General features: G+C 39.4%; 1 protein-coding gene across 2 annotated transcripts in view; it reads right to left on the bottom strand.

The window, feature by feature from the left end:
* Positions 1 to 22,855, bottom strand: part of kcnn1a (potassium intermediate/small conductance calcium-activated channel, subfamily N, member 1a) — a 205,472-nt gene that overhangs the window by 23,746 nt on the left and 158,871 nt on the right. For both annotated transcript variants that reach the window (XM_061919820.1, XM_061919821.1), the window contains exons 5-6: positions 12,155 to 12,296; positions 5,856 to 5,966 (exon numbers count right to left, since the gene is read on the bottom strand). In XM_061919820.1, the coding sequence (XP_061775804.1) occupies positions 5,856 to 5,966; positions 12,155 to 12,296 (253 nt within the window). The remainder of the gene's footprint in view (positions 1 to 5,855; positions 5,967 to 12,154; positions 12,297 to 22,855) is intronic.

Raw genomic sequence — 22,855 nt, 5'->3', positions numbered from 1 at the left:
GTTCCTCACCTGTAAAACCACATCAATTTAATGTTTTTTTTCCCTACACTTTGAGACCTGCGGCTTACAAAAACGATGCAAATTATTAAACATTTTTTAATGAGACCTGCGGCTTACAAAAACTATGCAAATTATTAAACTTTTTTTTAATCAAAAGTACATTGGCAGCTGTGTTCCTCACCTGTAAAACCACATCAATTTAATGTTTTTTTATTCCTACACTTTGAGACCTGCGGCTTACAAAAACGATGCAAATTGTTAAACATTTTTTAATGAGACCTGCGGCTTACAAAACAACGCAAATTATTTAAATTTTTTTTTTATCAAAAGTACATTGGCAGCTGTGCTATTCACCTGTGAAACCACATCAATTTAATGTTTTTTTTCCCCTACGCTTTGAGACCCGCGGCTTACAAAAACGACGCAAATTATTAAAACATTTTTTAATCAAAAGTACATCGGCAGCTGTGTTTTTCACCTGTAAAACCACATCATTTTTTTTTCCCCCCTACACTTTGAGACCTGCGGCTTACAAAAACTATGCAAATTATTAAACTCTTTTTTAATCAAAAGTACATTGGCAGCTGTGTTCTTCACCTGTGAAACCACATCAATTTAATGTTTTTTTTCCCTACGCTTTGAGACCTGCGGCTTACAAAAACGATGCAAATTATTAAACATTTTTTAATGAGGACTGCGGCTTACAAAAACGACGCAAATTATTAACTTTTTTTTTAATCAAAAGTACATTGGCAGCTGTGTTTTTCACCTGTAAAACCTCATCAATTTAATGTGTTTTTTTCCCTACACTTTGAGACCTGCGGCTTACAAAAACAATGCAAATTATTAAACATTTTTAATGAGACCTATGGCTTACAAACACAACGCAAATTATTCAAACATTTTTGAATCAAAAGTACATTGGCAGCTGTGTTCTTCACCTGTGAAACCACATCAATTTAATGTTTTTGTTCCCTACACTCTGAGACCTGCGGCTTACAAAAACAATGCAAATTGTTAAACATTTTTTAATGAGACCTGCGGCTTACAAAAACGACGCAAATTATTAAATTTTTTTAAAATCAAAAGTACACTGGCAGCTGTGTTTTTCACCTGTAAAACCACATCAATTTTTTTTTTCCCTACACTTTGAGACCTGCGGCTTACAAAAACAATGCAAATTATTAAACATTTTTTAATGAGACCTATGGCTTACAAACACAACGCAAATTATTTAAAAAATTTTTAATCAAAAGTACACTGGCAGCTGTGCTATTCACCTGTGAAACCACATCAATTTATTGTTTTTTTCCCCCCTACACTTTGAGGCCTGCGGCTTACAAAAACAATGCAAATTATTAAACATTTTTTAATGAGACCTGCGGCTTACAAACACAACGCAAATTATTTGAATTTTTTTTAATCAAAAGTACACTGGCAGCTGTGCTATTCACCTGTGAAACCACATCAATTTAATGTTTTTTTTCCCTACACTTTGAGACCTGCGGCTACAAAAATGACGCAAATTATTACTTTTTTTTTTTAATCAAAAGTACATTGGCAGCTGTGCTATTCACCTGTGAAACCACATCAATTTTTTTTTCCCTCCTACGCTTTGAGACCTGTGGCTTACAAAAATGACGCAAATTATTAAACATTTTTTAAATCAAAAGTACATTGGCAGCCGTGTTCTTCACCTGTGAAACCACATCAATTTAAAGTTTTTTTCCCTACACTTTGAGACCTGCAGCTTACAAAAACGATGCAAATTATTAAAAAAAATTTTAATCAAAAGTACATTGGCAGCTGTGTTTTCACCTGTAAAACCACATCAATTTAATGTTTTTTTCCCTACACTTTGAGACCTGCGGCTTACAAAAACAATGCAATTTATTAAACATTTTTTAATGAGACCTATGGCTTACAAACACAACGCAAATTATTTAAATTTTTTTTAATCAAAAGTACATTGGCAGCTGTGTTCTTCACCTGTGAAACCACATCAATTTAATGGTTTTTTCCTACACTTTGAGACCTGCGGCTTACAAAAACAATGCAAATTGTCAAACATTTTTAATGAGACCTGCGGCTTACAAAAACAACGCAAATTATTAAAAATTTTTTTTTATCAAAAGTACATTGGCAGCTGTGCTATTCACCTGTGAAACCACATCAATTTAATGTTTTTTTCCCCTACGCTTTGAGACCTGCGGCTTACAAAAACGACGCAAATTATTAAAATTTTTTTTAATCAAAAGTACATCGGCAGCTGTGTTTTTCACCTGTAAAACCACATCAATTTTTTTTCCTCCCCTACACTTTGAGACCTGCGGCTTACAAAAACGACGCAAATTATTTAAATTTTTTTTAATCAAAAGTACATTGGCAGCTGTGTTCTTCACCTGTAAAACCACATCAATTTAATGTTTTTTTTCCCCCTACGCTTTGAGATCCGCGGCTTACAAATACTATGCAAATTGTTAAACATTTTTTAAGGAGACCTGCGGCTTACAAACACAACGCAAATTATTTGAATTTTTTTTAATCAAAAGTACACTGGCAGCTGTGCTATTCACCTGTGAAACCACATCAATTTAATGTTTTTTTTCCCTACACTTTGAGACCTGCGGCTACAAAAATGACGCAAATTATTACTTTTTTTTTTAATCAAAAGTACATTGGCAGCTGTGCTATTCACCTGTGAAACCACATCAATTTTTTTTTCCCCCCTACGCTTTGAGACCTGTGGCTTACAAAAATGACGCAAATTATTAAACATTTTTTAAATCAAAAGTACATTGGCAGCCGTGTTCTTCACCTGTGAAACCACATCAATTTAATGTTTTTTTCCCTACACTTTGAGACCTGCAGCTTACAAAAACGATGCAAATTATTAAAAAAAATTTTAATCAAAAGTACATTGGCAGGTGTGTTTTCACCTGTAAAACCACATCAATTTAATGTTTTTTTCCCTACACTTTGAGACCTGCGGCTTACAAAAACAATGCAATTTATTAAACATTTTTTAATGAGACCTATGGCTTACAAACACAACGCAAATTATTTAAATTTTTTTTAATCAAAAGTACATTGGCAGCTGTGTTCTTCACCTGTGAAACCACATCAATTTAATGGTTTTTTCCTACACTTTGAGACCTGCGGCTTACAAAAACAATGCAAATTGTCAAACATTTTTAATGAGACCTGCGGCTTACAAAAACAACGCAAATTATTAAAAATTTTTTTTTATCAAAAGTACATTGGCAGCTGTGCTATTCACCTGTGAAACCACATCAATTTAATGTTTTTTTCCCCTACGCTTTGAGACCTGCGGCTTACAAAAACGACGCAAATTATTAAATTTTTTTTTAATCAAAAGTACATCGGCAGCTGTGTTTTTCACCTGTAAAACCACATCAATTTTTTTTCCTCCCCTACACTTTGAGACCTGCGGCTTACAAAAACGACGCAAATTATTTAAATTTTTTTTACTCAAAAGTACATTGGCAGCTGTGTTCTTCACCTGTAAAACCACATCAATTTAATGTATTTTTTCCCCCTACGCTTTGAGATCCGCGGCTTACAAATACGATGCAAATTGTTAAACATTTTTTAAGGAGACCTGCGGCTTACAAAAACGACGCAAATTATTAAAAAATTTTTTTAATCAAAAGTACATTGGCAGCTGTGTTCTTCACCTGTGAAACCACATCAATTTAATGTTTTTTTCCTACACTTTGAGACCTTCGGCTTACAAAAACGATGCAAATTATTAAACATTTTTAATGAGACCTGCGGCTTACAAAAACGATGCAAATTATTAAACATTTTTAATGAGACCTGCGGCCCACAAAAACGACGCAAATTATTAAATTTTTTAAAAATCAAAAGTACATTGGCAGCTGTGTTTTTCACCTGTAAAACCGCATCAATTTAATGTTTTTTTTCCCCCTACGCTTTGAGACCTGCGGCTTAAAAAAACAATGCAAATTATTAAACATTTTTAATGAGACCTGCGGCTTACAAAAACGATGCAAATTATTAAAACATTTTTTAATCAAAAGTACATTGGCAGCTGTGTTCTTCACCTGTGAAACCACATCAATTTAATGTTTTTTTCCCTACACTTTGAGACCTGCGGCTTACAAAAACGATGCAAATTGTTAAACATTTTTTAATGAGACCTGCAGCTTACAAAAACTAAGCAGATTATTAAAAAATGTTTTAATCAAAAGTACATTGGCAGCTTTGTTCTTCACCTGTGAAACCACATCAATTTAATGTTTTTTTTCTTCCCCACGTTTTGAGACCTGCGGCTTACAAAAACGATGTGGCTTATTTACATTTTTTTATTCAAAAGTAAATTGGCAGCTGTGTTCCTCACCTGTAAAACCACATCAATTTAATGTTTTTTTCCCCTACGCTTTGAGACCTGCGGCTTACAAAAACGATGCAAATTATTAAACATTTTTTTAATCAAAAGTACATTGGCAGCTGTGTTCTTCACCTGTGAAACTACATCAATTATTTTTTTCCCCTACGCTTAGAGATCTGCAGCTTACAAAAACGCTGCGGCGTATTTAAATTTTTTTAATCAAAAATAAATTGGCAGCTGTGTTCTTGACCTGTAAAACCACATAAATTATTTTATTTTTCCCTTCGCTTTGAGACCTGCAGCTTACAAAAACAATGTGGCTTATTTAAATTTTTTAATCAAAAGTACATTGGCAGCTGCTGTAAAACCACATCAATTTAATGTTTTTTTTCCCTACACTTTGAGACCTGCGGCTTACAAAAACAATGCAAATTATTACTTTTTTTTAATGAGACCTGCGGCTTACAAACACAACGCAAATTATTTGAATTTTTTTTAATCAAAAGTACACTGGCAGCTGTGCTATTCACCTGTGAAACCACATCAATTTAATGTTTTTTTTCCCTACACTTTGAGACCTGCGGCTACAAAAATGACGCAAATTATTACTTTTTTTTTTAATCAAAAGTACATTGGCAGCTGTGTTCTTCACCTGTAAAAACACATACATTTTATTTTTTCCCCCTATGCATTGAGACCTGCGGCTTACCAAAACGATATGGCTAATTTGTAATTTTTTTCATCAACATTACTTTGGCAGCTGTGTCCTTCACCTGTAAAACCACATCAATTTAATCTTTTTTTTCCCTACGCTTTGAGACTTGGGCTTACAAAAACGGTGCGGCTAATTTTGGAGGATTTTTCATCAAAAGTACATTGGCAGCTGTGCTTTTCACCTGTAAAACCACATCAATTTAGTCAATCCTCAGTTCTACCGGTGTATCTCAATACATTTACTTTTTTCCTACGCTTTGAGCCCAGCGGCTTCCAAAAGCAGTGCGACTAATCTATGGATTTTTCATCAACATCGGCAGCTGTGTTCTTCACCTGTAAAACCACATCAATTTAATCGCTCCTCGGGCATAAGGGTGCATCTCAATATATTTACTTTTTCCCTACGCTTTGAAACCTGCAACTTACAAAAAAGGTGCGGCCAATTTTTTTTAATCAAAAGTACATTGGCAGCTGTATTCTTCGCCTACAAAACCACATCAATTCATACGTCAGGCGTAAGGGCGCATGTCAATACGTTTTACTTTTTTCCTACGCTTCGAACACTGCGGCTTACAAAAGCGGTGCGGCTAATCCATTGATTTTTCCATTGAGTTTATAAACATATGAAAGAAGATTCTGTGATGCTAAAAAATACAGTACTTTTCAGAGGCGGTGTAGTACGGAATATGATTCATTAGTATGGCGGTACTATACTTGTATACCGGTGTTGGACTCAAAGCCAAGTACAGCGTTTTCGTTCACTCACTCGTTTGCAGAGTTGCGTGTCCATCATGAAGTTGTGGACGTGCTTCTCTGCCTTGGTCAGCTCCAGCTTCCTGGCCACCACTGCAACCACGAGCGCAGTGCAGCCAGCTCCCTGTGGCACAAACACTCAACATTCACATTTCTTCCATTTCTTAAATGGAACTAAACTATAAGTTACTCTCCATTAAATATAAGTAAACAACAAGTTACTCTCCATTAAATGTGACTAAGCTACAAATTACTCTCCATTAAATGTAGCTAAGCTACAAGTTACTTGCCAATAAATGTAACTAAGCTACAAGTTACTCTCCATTAAATGTCGCTAAGCTACTAGTTACTCTCCATTAAATGTAACTAAACTACAAGTTACTACCCATTAAATGTAACTAAGCTACATGTTAGTCCCCATTAAATGTAACTAAGTTACATGTTACTCCCCTTTAAATGTAACTAAGCTACAGGTGGCTCCCCATTAAGTGTAACTAAGTTACAAGTTACTCTCCATTAAAGGTAACTAAGCTACAAATTATTCTCCATTAAATGTAACTAAATGTAGCTATGCTAGAAGTTACTCACCATTAAATGTAACTAAGCTACAAGTTACTCCCCATTAGGTGTAACTAAGTTACAAGTTACTCTCCATTAACTAAACTACAAATTATTCTCCATTAAATGTAACTAAGCTACAAGTTACTCTCCGTTAAATGTAACTAAGCTACAAGTTACTCTCTGTTAAATGTAGCTAAGCTGCAAGTTACTCTCCATTAAATGTAGCTAAGCTACAGGTGGCTCCCCATTAAGTGTAACTAAGTTACAAGTTACTCTCCATTAAAGGTAACTAAGCTACAAATTATTCTCCATTAAATGTAACTAAATGTAGCTATGCTAGAAGTTACTCGCCATTAAATGTAACTAAGCTACAAGTTACTCCCCATTAGGTGTAACTAAGTTACAAGTTACTCTCCATTAACTAAGCTACAATTTATTCTCCATTAAATGTAACTAAGCTACAAGTTACTCTCCATTAAATGTAACTAAGCTACAAGTTACTCTCTGTTAAATGTAACTAAGCTACAAGTTACTCTCCATTAAATGTAACTAAGCTACAAGTTACTCTCCATTAAATGTAACTAAGCTACAAGTTACTCTCTGTTAAATGTAACTAAGCTACAAGTTACACTCCATTAATTGTAACTAAGCTACAAGTTACTCTCTGTTAAATGTAACCAAGCTACAAGTTATTCTCCATTAAATGTAACTAAGCTACAAGTTACCCTCCATTAAATGTAACTAAGCTACAAATTATTCTCCATTAAATGTAACTAAATGTAGCTATGCTAGAAGTTACTCGCCATTAAATGTAACTAAGCTACAAGTTACTCCCCCTTAGGTGTAACTAAGTTACAAGTTACTCTCCATTAACTAAGCTACAAATTATCCTCCATTAAATGTAACTAAGCTACAAGTTACTCTCTATTAAATGTAACTAAGCTACAAGTTACTCTCTGTTAAATGTAACTAAGCTACAAGTTATCCATCCATCCATCCATCATCTTCCGCTTATCCGAGGTCGGGTCGCGGGGGCAACAGCCTAAGCAGGGAAACCCAGACTTCCCTCTCCCCAGCCACTTCGTCTAGCTCTTCCCGGGCGATCCCGAGGCGTTCCCAGGCCAGCCGGGAGACATAGTCTTCCCAACGTGTCCTGGGTCTTCCCCGTGGCCTCCTACCGGTTGGACGTGCCCTAAACACCTCCCTAGGGAGGCGTTCGGGTGGCATCCTGACCAGATGCCCGAACCACCTCATCTGGCTCCTCTCGATGTGAAGGAGCAGCGGCTTTACTTTGAGTTCCTCCCGGATGGCAGAGCTTCTCACCCTATCTCTAAGGGAGAGCCCCGCCACACGGCGGAGGAAACTCATTTCGGCCGCTTGTACCCGTGATCTTATCCTTTCGGTCATGACCCAAAGCTCATGACCATAGGTGAGGATGGGAACGTAGATCGACCGGTAAATTGAGAGCTTTGCCTTCCGGCTCAGCTCCTTCTTCACCACAACAGACCGGTACAACGTCCGCATTACTGAAAACGCCGCACCGATCCGCCTGTTGATCTCACGATCCACTCTTCCCTCACTCGTGAACAAGACTCCTAGGTACTTGAACTCCTCCACTTGGGGCAGGGTCTCCTCCCCAACCCGGAGATGGCACTCCACCCTTTTCCGGGCGAGAACCATGGACTCGGACTTGGAGGTGCTGATTCTCATTCCGGTCGCTTCACACTCGGCTGCGAACCGATCCAGCGAGAGCTGAAGATCCCGGTCAGATGAAGCCATCAGGACCACATCATCTGCAAAAAGCAGAGACCTAATCCTGCGGTTACCAAACCGGAACCCCTCAACGCCTTGACTGCGCCTAGAAATTCTGTCCATAAAAGTTATGAACAGAATCGGTGACAAAGGACAGCCTTGGCGGAGTCCAACCCTCACTGGAAATGTGTTCGACTTACTGCCGGCAATGCGGACCAAGCTCTGGCACTGATCGTACAGGGAACGGACCGCCACAATAAGACAGTCCGATACCCCATACTCTCTGAGCACTCCCCACAGGACTTCCCGAGGGACACGGTCGAATGCCTTCTCCAAGTCCACAAAGCACATGTAGACTGGTTGGGCAAGCTCCCATGCACCCTCAAGAACCCTGCCGAGAGTATAGAGCTGGTCCACAGTTCCACGACCAGGACGAAAACCACACTGTTCCTCCTGAATCCGAGGTTCGACTATCCGACGTAGCCTCCTCTCCAGTACACCTGAATAAACCTTACCGGGAAGGCTGAGGAGTGTGATCCCACGATAGTTGGAACACATTGAAACTTTATCTGACAGGAGACTCTGCCAGACGTTCCCAGCAGACCCTCACAATGCGTTTGGGCCTCCCAGGTCTGTCCGGCATCCTCCCCCACCATCGCAGCCAACTCACCACCAGGTGGTGATCGGTAGAAAGCTCCGCCCCTCTCTTCACCCGAGTGTCCATAACATGAGGCCGCAAATCCGATGACACAACTACAAAGTCGATCATGGAACTGCGGCCTAGGGTGTCCTGGTGCCAAGTGCACATATGGACACCCTTATGTTTGAACATGGTGTTTGTTATGGACAAACTGTGACGAGCACAAAAGTCCAATAACAAAACACCACTCGGGTTCAGATCCGGGCGGCCATTCTTCCCAATCACGCCTCTCCAGGTTTCACTGTCGTTGCCAACGTGAGCGTTGAAGTCTCCCAGTAGGACAAGGGAATCACCCGGGGGAGCACTTTCCAGTACTCCCTCGAGCGTTCCCAAAAAGGGTGGGTACTCTGAACTGCTGTTTGGTGCATAAGCACAAACAACAGTCAGGACCCGTCCCCCCACCCGAAGGCGGAGGGAGGCTACCCTTTCGTCCACCGGGTTGAACTCCAACGTACAGGCTTTGAGCCGGGGGGAAACAAGAATTGCCACCCCAGCCCGTCGCCTCTCACTGCCGGCAACGCCAGAGTGGAAGAGGGTCCAATCCCTCTCGAGAGAAGTGGTTCCAGAGCCTTCCAGCCGGAATTTCTCGACTTTGCGCACTAGCTTAGGCTATTTCCCCCCCAGTGACGTGACGTTCCACGTCCCAAGAGCTAGCTTCTGTAGCCGAGGATCGGACCGCCAAGTGCCCTGCCTTCGGCTGTCGCCCAGCTCACAATGCACCCGACCTCTATGGCCCCTGCTATGGGTGGTGAGCCCATTGGAGGGGTGACCCACGTTGCCTCTTCGGGCTGTGCCCGGCCGGGCCCCATAGGAACAGGCCCGGCCACCAGGCGCTCGCCATCGTGCCCCACCTCCGGGCCTGGCTCCAGAGGGGGGCCCCGGTGACCCGCGTCCGGGCGAGGGAAATCTGGGTCCATGATGTTTCTTCTTCATAAAGGTCTTCGAGCTGCTCTTTGTCTGATCCCTCACCTAGAACCTGTTTGCCTTGGGAGACCCTACCAGGGGGCTTTATGCCCCCGGACAACATAGCTCCTAGGATCATTGGGACACGCAAACTCCTCTAACACGATAAGGTTGCAGCTCAGAGAGGAGAAGCTACAAGTTACTCTCTGTTAAATGTAACTAAGCTACAAGTTATTCTCAATTAAATGTAACTAAGCTACAAGTTATTCTCCATTAAATGTAACTAAGCTACAAGTTACTCTCCATTAACATGTATATGTGTATATATATATATATATATATATATATATATACATATATATATATATATATATATACGTATATGTGTGTATGTATGTATGTATGTATGTGTATATATATATATATATATATGTGTGTATGTATGTATGTATGTGTATGTATATATATATATATATATATATATATATATATATATATATATATATATATATATATATATATATATATATATATCAAAAGTCGTATTTTACAAGAAAAACTGAACATTTGTGCAATATTATGATAAAAGATCAGAAAATAATTGGATTTTTACTTGGCAAAATAATGACAAAAGTCATCATCTTACTCCAAAAATGTCAGTATTTTACTAGAACAGCCAACAAAAATTGGCAATATTGTGATAAAAGTCAGAATTTTATATGACAAATGTCACAATTTTGCATTAAAAAGTAATAATTTTATCATTAAAAAAGGCAATAATTTTACGGGAAAATATTGCAATATTATTAAAACAGAAAGAATATCAGAAATTGTATATATACATATATATATATATATATATAGTATATATATATATATATATTTTTTTTTCTTCTTTTTTTTTTGCGGACTTTACAGGCAGAATAGAAGAATCCCATTAACCAGATTATGAACCACGTTGTACTTTAGCAGTTTTTTCAACATTTAAGTTCTTGTCCCCGAAAAGTTCTAATTTATGGTCCTAATAAAGCAAGGACCTTGTCCCATTTTAGTGCTTTTTTCGCAGCACAGTAACTCAGTTAAAGTTGAAACTCAAACCGTGGTACGCGGACCAATAGTGGCATGCAGGCTCCATCTAGTGGCAGGCCACAGAATCACCTATTTCGATATTCCAACACGGTGTTACTGTTCAAACTGGGTGTTGTGGCCAAAACACTCAATAGACTTGTTAAAGGCCTACTGAAATGAGATTTTCTTATTTAAACGGGGATAGCAGGTCCATTCTATGTGTCATACTTGATCATTTCGCGATATTGCCATATTTTTGCTGAAAGGATTTAGTAGAGAACATCAACGATAAATTTCGCAACTTTTGGTCGCTAATAAAAAAGCCTTGCCTGTACCGCAAGTAGCAGACGATGTGTGCGTGACGTCACGGGTTGTGGAGCTCCTCACATCTGAACATTGTTTACAATCATGGCCACCAGCAGCGAGAGCAATTCGGACCGAGAAAGCGACGATTTCCTCATTAATTTGAGCGAGGATAGAAGATTTGTGGATGAGGAAAGTGAGAGTGTAGGACTAGAAAAGAAAAAAAGACTATACAGTGGGAGCGATTCAGATGTTATTAGACACATTTACTAGGATAATTCTGGAAAATCCCATATCTGCTTATTGTGTTACTAGTGTTTTAGTGAAATTATATGGTCGTACCTGTACAACCTGAAAGTCGGCCCCGCATCTTTCTTCAGCACCAGTCGACGGGTGTCCTTCGCAAAGGACCCTCTTCGAAACACGATCTTTCGAAATGATCGCTGCATACTACACTGTACTTTGTGTGTGTGTGGTCCAATCCAATCGTGTTCGCTTGACCGCTCTGTTCCATAGTAAAGCTTCACCGTCATCTTTCGGGAATGTAAACAAGGAAAATCCGGCTGTGTTTGTGTTGCTAAAGGCGGCCGCAATACACCGCTTCCCACCTACAGCTTTCTTCTTTGACGTCTCCATTATTCATTGAAAAAATTGCAAAAGATTTATTAACACAGATGTCCTGAACACCGTGGAATTATGCGATGAAAACAGACGACTTATAGCTGGGAACGGTACTGGAACAAAATCATCATACCGCGACATTTTAGCATGATAATTACGCGCGAAATTTAAAATTGCAATTTAGCAAACTAAAAAGGCCGTATTGGCATGTGTTGCAATGTTAATATTTCATCATTGATATATAAACTATCAGACTGCGTGGTCGGTAGTAGTGGGTTTCAGTAGACCTTTAAATAAAACCTGCGTCTTGTTTTTATTGAATACTTTGGCCTACTATGCTACTTGGCCCATGCAAAAAAAAAAAAAGGGACAGGATGTATAAAGTGGGTGTGGAGTAAACCTACCATAATCCCTGTAAGAAGACACACGCCTTTCCCGCAGTACGTGTGCGGTACCATGTCCCCGTAGCCGATGGAGAGGAAGGTGATCGAGATGAGCCACATGGCTCCCAGGAAGTTACTGGTCACTTCCTGTTTGTCATGATACCTGAAGGGAAGAAAGACGGGCAGAAGCGGGAGACAGGCGGTGAGTGTCAACTGCAGAGGGAGCGTGGCGAGTCCAACCAAAGGTGAGAGAAGGAGAGGAGGCGTCATGTGCGCCCATACAGCGTTTTCCTGTAAAACCAATACGAATAAGTAACCTTGAAAAGCGGGAAACTCAACGTAATTCGTACGAAACCCAAAAGCAGTGAAGTTGGCACGTTGTGGAAATGACAAATAAACATTTTTGCAAGTCCTTTTCAACTTAAAGTCAATTGAATAGACTGCAAAGACAAGATTTTTTTTGTGTGTGCAAATAATCATTAACTTGGAATTTAAATGCATTTTTACCACCGTGTTACATGGCCTTTCCTTTTAACAACACTCAGTAAACATTTGGGAACTGAAGAGACCAATTTTTTGAAGCTTTTCAGTTGGAATTCTTTCCCATTCTTGTGGTATTTTAGGCTTCATAATGTGCCACACATTTTTAACAAGAGACAGGTCCAGACTACAGGCAGACCGGTCTAGTACCCACACTCTTTTACTTTAAAGCCACGCTGTTGTAACACATGCCTTGGGATTACCATGAATTGATTAACGTGGACCCCAACTTAAACAAGTTGAAAAACTTATTCGGGTGTTACCATTTAGTGGTCAATTGTACGGAATATGTACTGAACTGTGCAATCTACTAATAAAAGTATCAATCAATCAATCAATCAGTCTTGCTGAAATAAGCAGGGGCGTCCGTGATAACGTTGCTATGTTGCTCCAAAACCTGTATGTACCTTTCAGCATTCATGGCCCCTCCACAGATGTGTAAGTTACCCATGCCTTGGGTACTTATACACCCCCATACCATCACAGATGCCGGCTTTTCAACTTTGCGCTTAGAACAATCCGAATTGTTCTTTTCATCTTTGTTACGGTGGACACGACATCCACAGATTCCCCCCAAAACTTGAAATGTGGACTCGTCAGACCACAGACCACTTTTTCCAATTCGCATCAGTCCATCTTAGATGAGCTCGAGCCCAGCGAAGCCCGTGGTGTTTCTGGGTGTTGTTGATAAATAAGTGTGTCTTTGCGTAGTAGAGTTTTAGGGACGGCGTGGCGCAGTGGGAGGGTGGCCGTGCGCAACCCGAGGGGTCCCTGGTTCAATCCCCACCTAGTACCAACCTCGTCATGTCCGTTGTGTCCTGAGCAAGACACTTCACCCTTGCTCCTGATGGGTGCTGGTTAGCGCCTTGCATGGCAGCTCCCTCCATCAGTGTGTGAATGTGTGTGTGAATGGGTAAATGTGGAAGTAGTGTCAGAGCGCTTTGAGTACCTTGAAGGTAGAAAAGCGCTATACAAGTACAACCCATTTATCATTTATTTATTTAGTTTTAACTTGCACTTACAGATGTAGCGACCAACTATAGTTACTAGCAGTGTTTTTCTGAAGCGTTACCCGAGCCCATGTGGTGATATCCTTTACACACCGATGTCGTTTTTTTGACGCAGGTCCGTAATATCATCGCTTACGTGCAGTGATTTCTCCGGATTCTCTGAACCTTTTGATGATATTACAGACTGTAGATGGTGAAATCCCTAAATTCCTTGCAATAGCTGGTTGAGAAATATTCTTAAACTGTTGGGACAATTTGCTCACGCATTTGTTCACAAAGTGGTGACCCTCGCCCCATCCTTGTTTGTGAATGAGTGAGCATTTCACGGAAGCTACTTTTATACCCAATCATGGCACCCACCTGTTCCCAATTAGCCCGTTCACCTGTGGGATGTTCCGAATAAGTGTTTGATGAGCAAGTCTTTTTTTTGCCACTTGTGCCAGCTTTTTTGAAAAAATTCCAAATGAGCTAATATTTGCAAAAAATAACAATGTTTTGTAGTGTGAACATTAATTATCTTGTCTTTGCCGTTTATTCAATCGAATATAAGTTGAAAAAGATTTGCATATCTTTGTATTCTGTTTTTATTTAGCATTTACCCAACGTGCCGACTTCACTGGTTTGTGTCAAACGGCGAGCAAGAACATAAAAATGGAAGTGAGAAACAGGTCAGGTCAAACTTGATTATTGTTTTTTTCCCCAACCCAACACAATGCAATCGTCGTTTATCCCAAAATACAAGAAACGGTCGACATATTCGCACTTTGCCCAGAAAATCTTATGCTTCACGGTGCAAACCTGGAATTGTGTGGCTCTCTGGAAGGGACGAGCGCCACGCCGTGAAGATGCAAAGAAAAAAATACAATAAAATAAAAAGAGACACGGTGCAAAAGCGGCTTTGATGATGACATTCCCAAAACATCTCCCTTAGCACCTTGGGCGCACTTTTCCCAATGGGCTGTCTCGGAGGATATTTTATCGGTATTTTGGGACAACTCCTCGCTCATCTCCAAGACAATTTATGCCAGTATTCCTTTTACCAATTCTATTCTGGAGGAAAATAATTCTACAGGAGGTCCTCGGTCTACGTACGTAGAAGTCCTTTTTGTAAGTCCACCTTGCCTGAATCAACATTTCGTGTGCCAGAACACTTTACGGACTATAAAGCGCACTAAAAAAATAGGCCGTGTGCCATACATCGCCTTATATATAGAATAATTCTGGTTGTGCTGACCTCAAAAGCAATGCTATGGTGTAATGATAAGTGTGAGCAGCAGATGGCAGCCACACATAAGACATGTTTGTTCAATAAACGATGCTCGCAAAGCAAGCCCCGAATCGTTGATGTTTCATTGAGAGTATAAACCATTACACGTTTTAGTACGACTTTGTCGGAGCATTACCATAGTCAGACGTACTGTGCTTCAACGTACGGTTTTATTACGGTGTGTGTATAAGGTAAGACTTTATCTGGCGTTTTGTTTCGCAACATTACCGTATTTCCTTCAATTGCCGCCGGATATGTAGTATTCGCCTGCCTAGAATTACTCGTTCCGCAAAATAATTAGCGCATGCTTAGCATTACCGCCGGGTCAAACTCGTTCTCAAAATATTATTTTTATTAACGCATGTCTAAAATTTCCGCCGGGTCAAACTCGTTTTGCCAAATAATTAGCATATGCCTAGAATTTCCACCGGGTCAAACTCGTCACGTCACGAGTGACACTTCACCTGTCATCATTTTCAAAATGAAGGAGGATGATTTCAATAATTTGAAATCGCATAAAGGGAAGAAGATTAAGAGCTATTCAGTAGGATTTAAGGTCCAAGCTATTGAATATGCTAAAAAAGAACAGTAAGCAGCTATGTTTTATTAACATACCGTAGCTGCGTGTGTCAAATATGAGTCATTAAATGACTCCCGCCTCCTGGTGGTAGAGGGCGCTAGTGATCCTTCTTGCGACTACTCGGCTGCAGAAGAAGTGACAACAAGCAGCAAGAGTGAGCAGCGATCGTTTATTTTTTCCTCTCGCTTTAACGCTTTTAACATGGAGGATTACATATCTAAAAAAAAAACAGTTTTCTAAACTGGACTTTCATTCGAAGCAGGAGGTAATAAAGGAAGATCTCCATCGAGACAGAGAGACTTTTAAAACTTAAGAAAGATAAAGAAGACTTCTATAAACAAGTTATCGATGCTTTTGATCAGAAGGAGCTGCGCATGGACTTCATTTACAAGTAAAGGTAAGACCATAATAAAAAAATTTTTAATTAAATGTGCTTTTCATGATGGTATCCTTACATCACAGTCAAATTTATAAGCACAGGCCTGAATTTACCGCATGCCTTTGGTAAGCGCCGGAGTGAGAAGAGGTTTTAAATTAATTAGGGCCCCGGCGGCAATTCAAAGAAATACGTTATGCAAAAGCAACTTTTCTTACCTTTTGGTACCTGCTGGTGTGTATTTGGTAACCGCGTAAGTTTGAAAATTTGCGCGCGTCCACAATTGTAGTCCGCGCCGTAGTGAATAAGCTCCTTCTCTATCTTCTTGTTGTGGGGCATTCATCCTCTGATGTTGATATTTTTAATATAAAGTAGCGTACATTTCTAACTGGAGATGTCCGATAACGGCTTTTTTGCCGCTAGGAGGTAGTGGGGGGTGTATATTGTAGCATTTCCGAAGAGTAAGTGCTGCAAGGGTTTCTGGGTATTTTTTCTGTTGTGTTACGGTGCAGATGTTCTCCCGAAATGTGTTTGTCATTCTTGTTTTGTGTGGGTTCACAGTTTGGCGCATATTTGTAACTACGTTAAAGTTGTTTATACGGCCACCCACAGTGTGACCTGTATGGCTGTCGACCAAGTATGCTTTGCATTCACTTTTGTATGTGTGTGAAAATCCGTAGATATTATGTGACTGGGCCGGCATGCAAAGGCAGTGCCTTTAAAGTTTATTGGCGCTCTGTACTTCTCCCTACATCTGTGGACCACTCCGTACAGCGGCGTTTTAAAAGGTCTAACATTTTACTTTTTGGAACCAATACCGATAATTTCTGATATTATATTTTAAAGCATTTATCGGCCGATAATATCGGCAGTCTGATTTTATCGGACATCTCTAGTTCTCACCTATATCCGTCAGTAGATTCGCTATGGAAGCGCTAAAAAGTAACAATAGAACAAAGAAGACCCTGTCACGTAGATAAGACCGCCCGCAGCTTGCAGATGGTCTGTAAGACATAACTTATGCAATATTTTGAGCAAAGAACCACCGTAACATGTTATGTAGACCACAAGGAAGTCTTTTAAAACATAGTATGACCCCTTTTTTTGCTCTGTATATTGTACAGTATTTTGTATAGTGTTTTGTATATTGCACAGGATTGCTTATTATTTTTATTGTATAGTAGTCTGTTTATTTATTTATTCTTAATTTTATCTTTATTACCTCTTGTGTAATTCATTTTTATCCCATATTTGTCCCCACTACCGCACCTTAAGTGGGAGTCCTTAACCTCTAAAAGCCTTAGTGGCCACATACGTGGACAGCACCTTTTACGCTACTGAATTGGGGTCTTATGGCCACTTATGTGTACTGCCATCTGGTGGTGTCAAAAGAGTATAGCATACAATGGAATTTGGGGTGAAAAAAAGTGTTAAAAAAATTAAAATTACCATGTCTCTACGCATGAAGTACACGTTTGTGTACTTATGGACTTAAGTACATCATATAAAAATATATTTTTTTAGTTTTTATTCTAAATAGGGTCCAATAAGCCCAATAAGTCTGTTTATTTATTTATTCTTAATTTTATCTTTATTGCCTCTTGTGTAATTCATTTTTATCCCATAATTGTTCCCACTACCGCACCATAAGTGGACAGCACATTTTACACTACGGAACTGAGGTCTCATGGCCACTTATGTGGACACTTATACTGCCATCTGGTGGTGTCAGAAGAGTATGACACACAATGGAATTTGGGGTGAAAAAAAGTGTAAAAAAATTAAAATTACCATGTCTCTACGCATGAAGTACACGTTTGTGTACTTATGGACTTAAGTACATCATATAAAAATATATTTTTTTAGTTTTTATTCTAAATAGGGTCCAATAAGCCCAATAAGTCTGTTTATTTATTTATTCTTAATTTTATCTTTATTGCCTCTTGTGTAATTCATTTTTATCCCATAATTGTTCCCACTACCGCACCATAAGTGGACAGCACATTTTACACTACTGAACTGAGGTCTCATGGCCACTTATGTGGACACTTATACTGCCATCTGGTGGTGTCAGAAGAGTATGACACACAATGGAATTTGGGGTGAAAAAAAGTGTAAACAAATTAAAATTAGCATGTCACTAGCATGAAGTACACGTTTGTGTACTTATGGACTCAAGTACATCATATAAAAAGATGTTTTTAAGGTTTTTTTCTGAATAGGGTCCAATAAGCCCAATAAGTCTGTTTATTTATTTATTCTTAATTTTATCTTTATTGCCTCTTGTGTAATTAATTTTTATACCATAATTGTTCCCACTACCGCACCATAAGTGGACAGCACATTTTACACTACTGAACTGAGGTCTCATGGCCACTTATGTGGACACTCATACTGCCATCTGGTGTTGTCAGAAGAGTATGACACACAATGGAATTTTGGGGTGAAAAAAAATGTAAACAAATTAAAATTAGCATGTCGCTAGCATGAAGTACACATTTGTGTACTTATGGACTCAAGTACATCATATAAAAAGATGTTTTTAAGTTTTTTTTTTAAATAGGGTCCAATAAGCCCAATAAGTCTGTTTATTTATTTATTCTTAATTTTATCTTTATTGCCTCTTGTGTAATTCATTTTTATCCCATAATTGTTCCCACTACCGCACCATAAGTGGACAGCACATTTTACACTACTGAACTGAGGTCTCATGGCCACTTATGTGGACACTTATACTGCCATCTGGTGTTGTCAGAAGAGTATAACACACAATGGAATTTGGGGTGAAAAAAAGTGTAAAAAAAATTAAAATTAGCATGTCACTAGCATGAAGTACACGTTTGTGTACTTATGGACTAAGTACATCATATACAAATATGTTTTTTTTGGTTTTTATTCTAAATAGGGTCCAATAAGCCCAATAAGTCTGTTTATTTATTGATTCTTAATTTTATCTTTATTAACCCTTATGTAATTCATTTTTATCCCATATTTGTTCCCACTACCGCACCTTAAGTGGGAGTCCTTAACCTCTAAAGGCCTTAGTGGCCACATACGTGGACAGCACCTTTTACACTACTGAATTGGGGTCTTATGGCCAATTATGTGGACACTTATACTGCCATCTGGTGGTGTCAGAAGAGTATAACATACAATAGAATTTTTTTGGGGGGGGGGGGGGGAGTGTCCTTTTTTTATTTTATTTTTTTTAATTCTTTGTCATGAAAAAGGGACATTTTTGTCAAGAAAAAGGGAGGTTTTTGTGGTTGGTGCACTAATTATAAGTGTATATTGTGTTTTTTATGTTGATTTAATAAAAAATAAAAAACTTTATTTATTTATTTTAAAAAAAAATAAAAATTAATAAAAACTTCTTCTGCGGCCCGGTACCAATTGGGCCAAGGCTCGGTACCGGGCTGCGGCCCAGTGGTTGGGGACCACTAGCATAGAGGAATTTAAAAAAGCATGTAAACAAACAGCTTAAGAGGTTAATCTCGTTATATGCACATATAATGACAATAATGTCCATTCTATTCTATTCCATTCTATTTTATTAATGCGCCTCATGTGTAAAATTTTTTTTTTAAAAATAGTACCCATTTTCACAACCAAAATGATTACATAGGTATATTAGGCGCGCTGTCGAGTTTTGAGAAAATGAAAGGATTTCAAGTGCGCCTTATAGTCTGAAAAATATGTCAATCATCTGTACAGGTGCGTTGCAGCCCGAGGACCTCGAGTTAGTGCAGACTTGGAACACTCCGGGGGCCGACACCCCCCCCCCCCCCCACCCCCCACGTCAAAATTCGAGTTCAATTCTGCAGAACGGGCCGCCGCGCCCTCTCTCCTCCCAGGCAGCGCATTGTGTCAAGTAACAAGTCCTTAAAAACTTCTACACTCGCGTTTCCTTTTCATGCTTAAAAAAAGAACAATGTCCTTTTTTTGTTTAAAAAAAAAAAAAAAGTGCAGTCCCTGGGCTTCAAGCTTCATCGGTTACATGCAGAGTAGAAGCCTGTATGATAAAAATAGAAATAGCATGCAGGAGTTTTTGAAAAAAAATAAAAAAGTCTGCATCCTGCATGCTTCAGTATATTGAGAGCCGGTGGGGGGACCCTGGGGCCCGTTTGGAGATGAAGGGCAAGTTCTTCTGGGGCGGCGCACTCACAAGGAGCGGTGCAGCATTGGACGCGCTGATTGAATTTGACACCCCCCTGTCTCTTTAACCTGCGTCCCCGCACATCAGCAGCCGCCCCTTTGATAGCTGCCAGGAGGCTTGACTTGGATCAACTGCAGAAATGTTGTCATTACAAATGACGAGCACGTCCGTCTCAGTCGTCTCATCATCAAGGCCGGCAAACCAGGGAGTCGAGTCTTGGAGGCACAGACAAAAAAAACGTGGGCTCAAATTTTTACAGTGGAGCCTCTGAAGACATAATCGAACAAATTGGCCTTTTTTTCATGTTGATATATTGCTATTTCAAAATTTGAAGTTCGAATTCGGAGAGTTCAGTTCAGTGAGCCCCGATCCTTAATCTTGAACGGTAAAAAATTACGTGTTTTAAGATAATTGACACCCAAAGAGTAAAAGTCCATTGCCCCCATACATATCACTTCAGCTGTTTCCTCTGTGTTTAGTATTTCCTGTCCTTAGTTCCTGTCTAGTGCTCTTATTTTGGTTCAGCTTCCTGTTTGTCTCCCTCTGTCCTGTTTTCACTCAGCTGCGGCCGATTGGCATCTGGTCACACCTGGTGTCAATCAGCCAGCTCCTATTTTACCTGCTTTGTTCCTCCAGTCAGTGCTGGATCATTGTATTGTCATTCGGACTTGTATTGTCGTTGCCTCATGTCACTCTTGTGTCTTTGCTACCTGTCGTGTCTGGCATCATTTCAGCTATTACCTGTCGTGCTACATCTTGTCCTGGTCGTCGTAGCGGTAAGCTGTTTTTGTTAGCCATTAGTTATTTCCAGTTTTTTCTGTTTGTTATCCTCTAGCTAAAGTTCCTTTTTGTTTTTCTAGCTCCCAGTGCTAGCTCCCAGTGCTAGCTCTCTTAGTTTGTCATTCCGCCCACGTGCGGGCTTTTTGTTTGTTCTTGTGTAGTTTTAATTAAATCAGGGTTTTTTTATACCATGCCTGCCTCCGTCTCGGCATCTTGGGGTTCAACAACATATAATCCTGACAGTCCCCACACTAAAAGTACAATGCGAGGGGGGTTAAATCACCGAAATGGTTCCCGAGCGTGGCCGCCGCTGCTGCTCACTGCTCCCCTCACCTCCCAGGGGGTGGAACAAGTTGGTTAGTAATACCGTAACATTTTTTAATTACCAAAAAAACATAATTTATTATTGTTTTATTTCATTTTTATTATTATTATGTATTTATTTATTATATTGTGCATTTTAGGCCAGTGGTCCCCAACCTTTTTGTAGCTGCGGACCGGTCAACGCTTAATAATTTGTCCCGCGGCCCGGGGGTGGGGGTGGTGGGGGGTGGGGTAGATTATTATTTTATTTTATTTTGTTATTTTTTTTGTCATGAAAAAGGGAGGTTTTTTTGGGTGGTGCACTAATTGTAAGTGTATCTTGTGTTTTCTATGTTGATTTAATAAAAATTAAAAAATTATAAAAAATTATTTTGCGGCCCGGTACCAATCAAGCCGGTACCGGACCACTGTTTTAGGCAACAGGAAGTCAGGCGTATGCGAACTAACGATGTTTGACTTGATAATCATGACGAACTAACTACACGGACTTTGCACTGGAGATTTCCCCTCGGAGAAACAAGTTGTCACAACTTGTTTATGAGATCGGTAGAGTTCAAACCCCGGCTGGGTCATACCAAAGACTATGAAAATGGGACCCATTACCTCCCTGCTTAGCACTAAGGTGTGTTTAAGAGCGCACTACTGTGTTTAGATGGAGACAGGTGTGGACAATATTGGACACACTTGTCCCCACACTAAAGGTATACTGCGAGGGAGGTTAAATCACCAAAAATGATTCCAGAGCGTGGCCACCACTGCTGCTCACTGCTCCCCTCACCTCCTAGGGCAGGGGTGTCCAAAGTGTAGTGGCAGCTAATTTGTTTGCATGTTAAATCTTCTACTCCTTTGTCTCATTTTGTCCACCAAAAGTTTTATACTGTGCTTGAATGCACAAAGGTGCGCTTTGTTGATGTTGTTGATGTTGGAGTGCTAATCAGTCATATTTGGTCATGACGGCAAGCTAATCAATGCTAACATGCTATTTAGGCTAGCTGTATGTACATATTGCATCATTATGCATCGTTTGTAGGTATATTTGAGCTCATTTAATATCCTTTACTCTTATCCTCTTTGTATATAATTTGTATTTCTATGTCTCATGACATATCTGTATGTAATATTTCCTGCATTTCAAACAGTTGTTTGTGTGTTGTTCCAGACCACAGCAAACATTACCAAGCTTGCCAAAGATTGTAACAAATGTATTAAAAGACGACAGCCTGCCCTTTCCTTTAACTTGGACACATACTTCTATACCTTTGGCCATTAAAAGCCAATAATTTCCAGGAGTAGCCTCTGATTTACTAATGGTTTCTGATGTTGTAAAAACTGTGTAGAATAAATATTAAATTTCAACATTTCTGCCAGCAAAGATTTGCTTCATCCTGCGACGTATTGTCATTTTGATAGTAGGCTATTATTGCTAATACAGACACTTACATCATGTGTTGTCTTCATTATAATACTTTTAAAGTAATTTTGATAGTAGGCTACTTAAGCTAATATAGACACTTACGTCATGCGTTGCCTCCATTATAAAACGTATATAAGACTTTTAAAGTCATTTTGATAGTAGGCTACTTAAGCTAATATAGACACTTACGTCATGCATTGCCTCCATTATAAAACGTATATAAGACTTTTAAAGTCATTTTGATAGTAGGCTACTTAAGCTAATATAGACACTTA

This window comes from Nerophis ophidion, linkage group LG14 (genome assembly GCF_033978795.1).
Source record: "Nerophis ophidion isolate RoL-2023_Sa linkage group LG14, RoL_Noph_v1.0, whole genome shotgun sequence".
NCBI lineage: Eukaryota > Metazoa > Chordata > Actinopteri > Syngnathiformes > Syngnathidae > Nerophis > Nerophis ophidion.
The sequence above is the reverse complement of the archived record's forward strand: the minus strand, read 5'-3'. Positions and strand labels throughout refer to the sequence as shown.